Source organism: Chenopodium album, chromosome 7, assembly GCF_948465745.1.
Source record: "Chenopodium album chromosome 7, dcCheAlbu1.1, whole genome shotgun sequence".
Taxonomy (NCBI): domain Eukaryota; kingdom Viridiplantae; phylum Streptophyta; class Magnoliopsida; order Caryophyllales; family Amaranthaceae; genus Chenopodium; species Chenopodium album.
Genome location: NC_137840.1, coordinates 68,080,341 through 68,090,189, shown reverse-complemented (window position 1 = coordinate 68,090,189; position 9,849 = coordinate 68,080,341). Strand labels below are relative to the sequence as shown.

At 38.8% G+C, this 9,849-nt stretch overlaps 1 protein-coding gene across 1 annotated transcript; it reads left to right on the top strand.

The window, feature by feature from the left end:
- Positions 1–6,370: 6,370 nt before the first annotated feature.
- Positions 6,371–9,390, top strand: LOC145638187 (VQ motif-containing protein 9-like). Its single transcript, XM_081689146.1, has 2 exons — positions 6,371–7,344; positions 9,175–9,390. Exon 1 carries the CDS (start codon positions 6,513–6,515, stop codon positions 7,332–7,334), a length of 822 nt encoding a protein of 273 aa, XP_081545272.1. The 5' UTR covers positions 6,371–6,512; the 3' UTR covers positions 7,335–7,344; positions 9,175–9,390.
- Positions 9,391–9,849: the final 459 nt, after the last annotated feature.

Below are 9,849 nucleotides of genomic sequence, written 5' to 3'. Positions count from 1 at the left end.
GACCAACAAAAAACTTGCTATTACTCCTTTCACACCCTCCTTTCATATTCATCTTTCTTTTACCCACAGGTTGTACCAGGTACCCATAGTCTTCCTCATCAGATGACTCATAAGGGTTGTCTGTCCCACTAAGTCCATCAGAGTCACTTGCAAATCCTGATGGATCTTTGCCCTTTGCTTCTGCTATCTTTCTCAAGCTAACCAATTCATCCTCATATGATTTCTCTTTCTGTTTCTCTTCATTCAATCTTATTCTGGCATTCATAATCTCTGCATCATCCTCATCTGAGCCCTCAGTATCATAGTCTATAAATGGATCACTACTCCTAGGCACACCACTATTAAGAAGTTCAACAAAGGAGCCATGTCCACCTAGTCCAATACCTATGTGTAGAGGTACATAAGCATGTTCATGTTCTGTAAATATATCTATATTCCTAAACTCCAATAACAGTGAAAGAAAGGGATCACTAGAGCTAGTATCAAACCCCAGAAACCTTATACCACTTTAAAAATCCTTTCTGGGATCCAAGAAATGCACTTTGACTATGTCAGTGTACCCTAGACTGTCAATAACTTGTTTAACATATACAGAGTCAACATCTTTTGGTACGTCATCAAATGTGTTGACCCCTCCCCCATTGTATATAAGTTGACCCTCATCTTGGACCCATTCCCCACCATGATGAACTATTATGCAAGGTTTCAAATGCATCATATCTGTTATATAAACAAGGCCATATTGCTCATAAGTTCATTGTCTAAATCTGTCAATTGAGTATATGTATATATATATAAGTGCATAAAACAGAAATAAACCAAGTATAACAGATATATATGTGCATAAAACATAAAACCTATTTAATATGTGCATAAACCAAGTATAAACCAAGCTGCAAATATTGACACAAGTTTTAACATAATTAATAATTTCATTCATTGCATATAATATGTCCATTACATCCATTCAAAAGGTAGGCTCAACTACAGCCTACAATTAGCAATACTCTATCATGGCATAGTGACAAGTACCAACATCAGAAAACTTGTCACAAAAACTACTTCATTCACAAAAACCTACATATGCTATGACAGTAGAAACACCTAAAAACTTCTACAAGCCAAAAGATTTAATTTTTCTTACATCAAAAAAAAAAAAAAAAAAAAAAAAAAAAAAAGGAATCAACTTAAGCTTAAACTAGCAGCATCCCCCCAAAAAAGCCTTAACATGCTGCACCTAAGACACCCCTACCCCCTTCCACCTACTCCTCCTCCTTGAACAGGAGTGGGAAACCGTTGAAGTAGACGGTCATGTCCTTGTTAACCCACGCATGGAGGTCGCGGCCATCATTGAACAGCACATCGTGGAGGATCCACTCCTGAATATAAGCCCTAGGGCCATGGAAAGGGTAGCTGAAAGCCATGTGACGAAGGCGCCACCAGACCCGCAACTTCTTGCAAGTCCTCTCCACACTGTCCTGGTCCTACCACAATAGGCGGTTGAAGATATGTGTCACCAACACATCCTGCTGGCTGAAAAGAGGGTGTGCATCAGCGAGGGCGTCCATACCTAAAGTCCAACATTTTTTTTACATAAAGTCAGTGAGGTGTACTTACTAAGCCTCTGTTGAACATACAACCCACACACCTTATTTTCTCCATTTTTAATAACAAATTCAACACTGTAATCAGTATTCTAATCTTTGTTTAAACTAAGTCAAACACTTTTACAACAACAAAAATATGTTACTCATGCGAAAAAGACAAACCATCACTTTTAAGAAGAACAAAACAACCAATAAGTACAAAATTCATGAATATAAAGACAAAGAATGAGAATATACCTTCTCTTGAGCTTCTTTTTGCGATCTTCTTGTCTCGTTCTTCAGCGAGATTAACTGCAGGCACTAGTAGAATAAACTTGATGGGCAGCCACAAATGGAAAGCAGTTATTGAATTCCGCTTGCCAAAATGTAAATGGCAAACGGTTTTGGATGAACCGCTTGTCAAAATGCCAATGGCAAGCGGTTTTGGATGAACCGCTTACCAAAATGTAAATGGCAAGCGGTTTGAGCATTGAACCGCTTTCCATTTGGTCAAAAAAACCCTAGAAAATTAAAACCCACTAGCTCACGGCCTCATCTTCTCTCTCCTCCGTCCCCTTTCCCCTCATTTTCACGCTCTCTCTCCTCTGATCTATCCCCTCATTTTTTCTCTCTCCTCTCATTTTCACGCTCTCTCTCCTCTTTCTCCCCTCCATTACGCCTCAGTTCTCTCTCCTCTATCTCCCCTCCATCCTCCATCTTCTTCTCTTTCTTCTCTTATCTCCTTTCTCAGCCTCCCTTCTTTCCTTTCTCACGCCTCACCACAACGAAGAATGACGAACACCGAGTACCCAGCGACGAGAATGAAGAAAACGTTTGGGTTCAGTTTTCCGGCTCGGCGTTAGGGTTCAGATCGCTGCTTCTCAAGTCATATCTCACTTGATTTTCCGGTATTTCATTAAATTTTTAGCTAATTTTCGAGTTTTTGCATATATTATGTTTGTGTATAATTTAAGATTTGAACCCGGTATGTTTGTGTATAATTTTCGAGTTTTTAGCTTTAAATTTTTGTTATTTATAATTTAAGATCTGAACCCGGTATGTTTGTGTATAATTTTCGAGTTTTTAGCTTTAAAAATTTGTTGTTTATAATTTAAGATTTGAATAATTTTTTTTTTTACACAAAAGATCTGAAATTAAGTTAATAATTATTGTTGTTTATTTTTTCAATTTATTGTTTGGCAGATACGGTGAATCGGAATAGGGTGGTGGTGGTAATACGAGTTAAGATGGTTGGTGGTGGCGGCTGGTGGCGCGTGCGGATGGTGGTGCGCGCGACTGGTGGTGTGCACGGCTGGTGAACAAGAGCAGCATCAGTTTTAATATGCTTGTTTTTTTTTTTATGAAAATGTAATATTACAACAATTAATTAATAAAAATATTAATGTTTTTGCATATATTATGTTTGTGTTTCAATTTAATTGAAAAAACTAAAAAAAAAAATTATTTTTTTATACCCATAATGGGCAGCGGTTTGGCGCCAAAACCGCTGCCCTTTAAGGCTAATGGCAAGCCCCACAATGGCATGCGGTTCAAAACCGCTTTCCATTAGGGGGTTTGAACCGCTTGCCATTACGCTTATTCTACTAGTGAGGCCAACTCATTCGATTATAAAAATAGCAACTTTCTTCTTTGGGAGTTTTTTTAATGGAGTAAATGATGAAGGCCCCCCCTCCCCCCTTTCCACTTGCTTTTATAAGGAAAAGGGATATGAAAGCTTGTCTGAAATAAGGAGAGAGGGGTAGTCTTGGGAACCCTGTAAAAGAAGCTTCATGAAGAATAGTTTCCCGCCACAAGCTTGTCTGAGCATTGTTACACGAGAAAGCATCTTCGCACGTTACCAATGATGTCATCATTACTCTGTTTTTCGAAAAAAATTTAAAAAAAAAAAAACAAATTTGCTTTAACTAGTTCAAACCGGAAACAACAAGTAACTCGCTGGAATATTCCCTCCGATTAGTACTCTCCCAAAGTTAAGTACCCAATTTGCCACTTTTGAAAGTTGAGTACCTTATTTGCAACTTTTGTGAAAGTTTTGTACCCACTCATGTAGTTCACTCCAATTTGAAGAGTGAACCTCAAACCTCTAGGATATAAAACAAAAGTTTTACCAAGTGAGTCAACACTTTGTTGGATTTATAATTTATTACCATGTTATAAGTGTTAGTGGACCAACTCAACCAAAAGCTTGGTTGAGTTGGTCCACTAACATGGTATCGGAGCCAGCGTGACATATAGGTCACGGGTTCGAATCTCATCCACCCCCCACTTTCAAGTGGAATATTAAGCGCTGGGTATGAGGAGGGTCCATGCTGGGCTCTCGTGTGAGGGGGCGTGATAGAGTATAAAACATATTCCTGGGCCTCAACTATCAGCTTAAGCTTTTGGTTGAGATAGATGGTCCTCTAACAGGGTATCGGAGCCAGCGTGACATAAAGGTCACGGGTTCGAATCTCATCCACCCCTCCTTCAAAGTGGGATTAATTCGCGCCAGGTATGGGTGGGCCTGTGTTGCATCCACATTTCAAGCCCAAAGGGCCTTTCATGTGAGGGGAAGTGATAGAGTATAAAACATATTCCTGGGCCTCAACCATCAGCCGCACTCTTTTTTCTTACTGATTTGTAGTCATGAACCATCTCGAAAATCATTTTAAATAATAGTTTAGATATTTCAATCAGCGTTCTTTACTGTTAGTATCGATTTTCCTGTCAAAAATAAACAAATAAAATTAAGCAAGTGATTAAATCTAGTATAGAGACTATAGAGTGCTAGAAGAAAATAAAAGGTTACAAGTCTGGCCATTTCTTGTTGGGCTTTTGGCTTTTGCAAAGGGAATTTAAGTTTATGATGGTTTGGGCTTGGACACCTTGTTTTGGGATGCTGTTGTAAAAAGAAAGATATTGTGTAAGAAACTAAGAAATGGGAGGGAAGGTAAGAAGTGACCTTGTATTTTCCTTGAATTCAATATACTATTCATGTACTCTATTTTAATTAAGAAAAAAAAAAAATTTGGAATCGCGTTAGATTTGTCCTGCTTAATAGTTATAATTTTGATTGTAAAAGTTTTTTTTTTTTTTTTTTTTTTAATTTTTTTTTAAGTTTTTTATAACCAAGTAGGAGTAGTTTCAATAAGGGGTGGAGTATATATTATAGACATTGACTGAATGAGTAATCATTACACACAGGTACTCCGTACAACTAGGGATGTCAGTGGGGCGGGTCAAACAGGAGACCCGCGCCCATCCCCGCCCCAGTGGAACGGGAATGGGTCTTGGTTTGGTGGGTGTTGGGTCGGGGATGGGGATAAAAATCATACCCGCCATGGGTGATGGGGCGAGGGTGGATTTTACATTGTACCTGCCCTATCCTCGCCCCGCTCCACCCGCCCCCCTTCGTACCCGCCTTATCCCCACCTCATACCCACATCTATATATTTTATAAAACAAAATTATATACTTTTATACTATTTTATGTATAAAAAATAATATGATAGATATAATAATTTGTAATACACTAATTTTATAACTAAAAAAAGTATGTAATATTAATAATAATTTTATTTGTTGTAATTTATACGTAGTATTAAATATGTTGGATTGTGTATTGGGAGGTGGGGATTAGGTGGGTTGGTGGGGATTAAGTAGGGATGGATATCCAAGTGGGGGGTGGGGCGGGGATGGTTTTGGCATTGTACCCGTCGGGGTGGGGATAGGGATGAATTTTGTACCCGCCGCGGGGATGGGGATGAAAATTTTAGGTGGAGATGGGGATGGGAAGACCAACATCCGCCCCGACCCGCGCCATTGACATTTGACACCATGCTAGATCAAATCAAAATCGAGCACCTTTAACTCAATTTAGTACTCCAACAACGCCTGTCGCCAGATTCGTAGATATAGGGACGACAATTTAATTCGAGTTCGATTCGAAGGAAAAAAATCCGATTCGAATCCGTTTAAAATTAGTCTGGATCCGATAAAATAAATCCGAATCCGAATAGGAGGTGGATCGGACTTGGACCTTACGCAAAGTCCGACAGAGTCCGATCCGAGTCCGAATCCGAGAGTATAAGCATATGCTCTATAACTCGGGACAATTATTTGCTTGTTTTGTAGCAAAATTTTGTTATGCAACTTAGTTTATAATTTAACTATGTTATGTTTATACTTTAATTGGTATGACAATACAAGCAATTATAGGTATATCACATTACAAAATATATATATATATAAAAAAATATTCGGACCATTTCGGAGGTCTGAATAAACGAACTGGATTCGGATCCGAAAATTACGAGTCGAATCGGATTCGGACTCGGATTCAGATCCGAGTCCAGGGTCCGTTTACTAAACGGATCGGATTCAGATTTAGCCACATCCAACCCAAACCCGATCCGTTGCCATTCCTACGTAGATAAAATTCAATTTCAAAATCCACCAGTAACAAAATACTCCCTCCGTCCCTAAATTACATTCCTCTTTCTCTTTATTATTTGAGGAATAAATGTTAGAAAGAGGAATGTAATTTAGGGACGGAGGGAGTAGAAGAAAAAAAAAAAAAAATCCAAATTTAAATTAACATACATACAAATGTACAATAACCTAATTACAAAGTGCATCATAAATTTATAATAGACGATTAGGATTTAGGAGTAGTGTTAGTAAGTGGTAGAGTATAAATTATAGACAAAGACTCCTAAGACTAATCGTTTGGCTATAAAGAACGCTCACATCTCATCTGCTGTCCCTACGCCACCGACCTCTCAATCCCCAAAATCTTCTGCAAATGATAACAACTCTCCCTCTTTCTCTCTCCTCTTTCTCTCTCTAACACACTCTTACAAACCTCACACCTTCCTCCTTTCTTACCCGTTTTCTTTTCTCAACAATCAATCATCTCCTTCTTCCATGGATAACACTAACCACAATCACAATGATAACAACAACATTAACAATAATTACACCAATAATAATAATAATCCATCTCATTTCTCTTCCGATTCCTCCGCCGCCGCAGAAACCACCACCTCCGCCGGAAACAACAACAATAGAGACCAGTTTCTAAGACATCTCAACAAACTATCACACAAGATCTCTAAACCCAGTTCCCTAAACCTCCCACCTTCCAACCTAGCAAGTTCCAATTCCAATTCTTCAACGTTCAGAAAACCACCAAATGAACCGCCGCTACCACCCCCAGTTCACCCACCACAACAACAACAACCCCCAGTTTACAACATCAACAAAAGCGATTTCCGTGATGTTGTTCAAAAACTCACTGGCTCACCAGCTCACGCGGCGGCTCCGGCGCCGCCGCCGCCGATTCACGCGCCCAAGCCGGCTTCTTCCCGGCTCCAGAGAATCCGACCGCCGCCATTAGCGCAGCTCAGTCCTCGTCCTCCTTCGATGCTGGGTTGTGGGGTCAACCCTCATTCTCCTCTTCCACCACTCCCGACGTGCCACGCGGCAGCTGAGAGTCCGATCTCGGCGTACATGAGGTTTCTTCATAGCTCCGTTGATTCCTCCTTTAATCGGACGGGTCAGATGTTGCCACCTCCTTCACCGCCGTCGACGGATTTTTCGACGGCTCTTCCTCCTTTTGGGTTTTTGCCGTCGCCAAAGTCGCCGTGCCCTTTTGTTCCGCCGAATATGATGTTTTCTCCGACGGGAAATAGTCCGTTAGGGTTTCCGATTTCGCCGACTGTTCCTGGAGTTCCTAGCCCTAAATGAGAGGAAGAAGGTAAATTTTCTAGGAAATATTTTTTATTTCATTATAAAATTTATATATAAATTTATAGATTTTTCATGTGATCATTTCCCAGAAATGTATGATGAAGGAATTGATAGAATTTAGTTTTGTGGTTTTTGTTGGCTAAAGTTAGGGATGTGCAATTGTGCATATGATGGTTGATGATGTAAATGGAGTAGTGAAGAGGAGAAATTTGATATTTAGATGTTAATGGAAAGGAAATTTGACTATACTGTAGTATTTATGGTGAAATGTGATGAATTTTCTTGGATTATGAATTTACAAATTCGGTATTCGAATGTTTAGTCATATGAATACTTATATGATTCTCCGTAATTGGTAATCACAGCCCTTTTTTTTGGTGAAATTCTTGAAATTGCATGTGTTATTATGGTGGTAGACTGGTAGTCCTCTATAATTGCTGTTAGCTTAGACTTTCTTGTATTCTACGTAGTATGATGTTAGACTTTGAATTAAGTCATTGGTTGAAGAATTAATCTGGTGAAAAAGCGCGGTTGTTCTTAATGGTTTCTTGGTTCATTTGAAAATCTTGGTAGTGTTGAAAATTTGAGTGTATGGGTAACCTTTTGATATGCTGTTGATCAAAGTTTCATGACTGTACATCGCAACCTGTTTTTCAATTAACAAAATGAAGTTTTTGTTAGTGAAATGTCTGATCTGGCTGTTGTGGTTGAATTTTATGCAATTAGAAGTATTGACTGGATCTACTGTGAGGTGGTGCTTTGAAGTTTTGTAGGTGCTTAATCAGCTTACGTCAACCTCCTCTTCTTTTATGTAGTGTTAGTTGCATGTCTGCTTGCAATAAGCTTCTGGGGTGGCAATTAAATTCCCAGTATATTTCCTTGTTCCCTTTCCTTCTGTAGAAAAGTTCAACATATGATTGGTTGCTTTGTTGCTTAATGAATGGGTATGACCGTATGAGGGTATTCTTATAGAAAACAACATCTCTTTGCCGATTTAGAATTGCAAGGAGTAAGGTTTCGTTGCTGCCTCACTTTGATACAATGGAACCTATAGGCATAGCAGGTGGTGATAGTCTTTCATTATGATACAGGACATACTAATGAAACACAGCTGAGCATGATGTTTACTTATGAATTATGACTGCATGATGCATTATCTTCTCAATATACATCTGTAAGTTAGCTTCTGTCAAAGCAAATATATCATTACCAGTGTTTTAGGTCCAGTGCTGGAGATTACGTTCAATCTGCCCATGTTTGAGGTTTAGCTTTGTCATCAAGAGATTTAATGTTACTTTCTCTTTGCTCAGTATTCCTGTCTGCCAATGTCGTGTGAGCTGTAGGATAAAAAAACTTCTTGCAATTATGAATCTGTCGGATATATGTGTAGTTCTCTCTTATTCACTACTTGTGTTGCTTCCCTTGCTAGATATTTTTGTGTTTGGTAATGTGAGAAGTTGCTTGACACTGCTGAAGTCAACTCATTAAACCCTGGCTGTGGCGCTGTGCTAAATTGCCTTCAGCTATGTTTAATATCTGATATATATGTCAATTTGCTGGTTCTTTATCCCCTCTATGATCCTGCTAGTGTCCGTTGTTCTGTGTCTTTCGTTGCATCCTGGTTGAAGGTAAGTAGCTACCTCATTGCATTCTGTAGAACCTAGAAGCCCCATATGGCGTGTTCTAATCCTTTGACCTTTTGATATGTTGGTTTACATTCTGGATGTCACCCATTTTCTGAAATTAATGTGTTTTTTTGTTTTTGTTGTCAACTCTTAACTATGGGTTTACATCCTTCATCCCGACCTCATTTTTCCTAATTTTGGTTTCTCTTTAGGCAAAGAACATGGTTTCACGCTTCAGGAGACGATGAACATGTAGGTCTAGGAGTCATATTGCATTACTGCATTATAGTATTGATTTAAGGTAGGTTGTTTATGGTAAAAAAAAACTCATGGGTAACAGGTTTCTGCCTTTTCTGGGGCATGTGCAGTCTTAATTGTAACTAGAAACAAAGTCAGCAATCAGTGATGATATACTTGTATAATGCCACTATCTTACATGTTTTGATAGGTTCATCCATGTGTTAAACTGTTTTTTTATTACCGTATTTCGCTGTATGGTTATTTAAATTTATTATCAGAAGATTGATTGGCGTTGCTCGTAATCTTTCTTGCATACGACGTATCTTGTTGAAGTTTTCTTCTCACCATCATCTATTTTTTCCCCTTTGCACGTATTCTTTCGTGATCCTAGATGGCAACCCATATGATCCGGAAATTTGTTTATGTGATAGTGCCATACTGCCATGTTTAATTGTTTATAGCGTTGGATTGACTTGGTAATACTATCATATTTGTGTCAAATTGGAGTTATTATATTCAAAATTCTTTGCTTCTTATTGCAAGGGATGAGTTGCATGTAAACTCCATGTTGTATCATGTTGAAACATTTGTTACTTAGCCTTTTTGTTCAAATGAGGCAATCGTAGAGGGATGGCAGAAGTCAGAGT

What these genes read in the sequence shown, in the direction of transcription:
- LOC145638187 (XM_081689146.1), top strand. Translation starts at nt 6,513, where the DNA reads ATGGATAACACTAACCACAATCACAATGATAACAACAACATTAACAAT.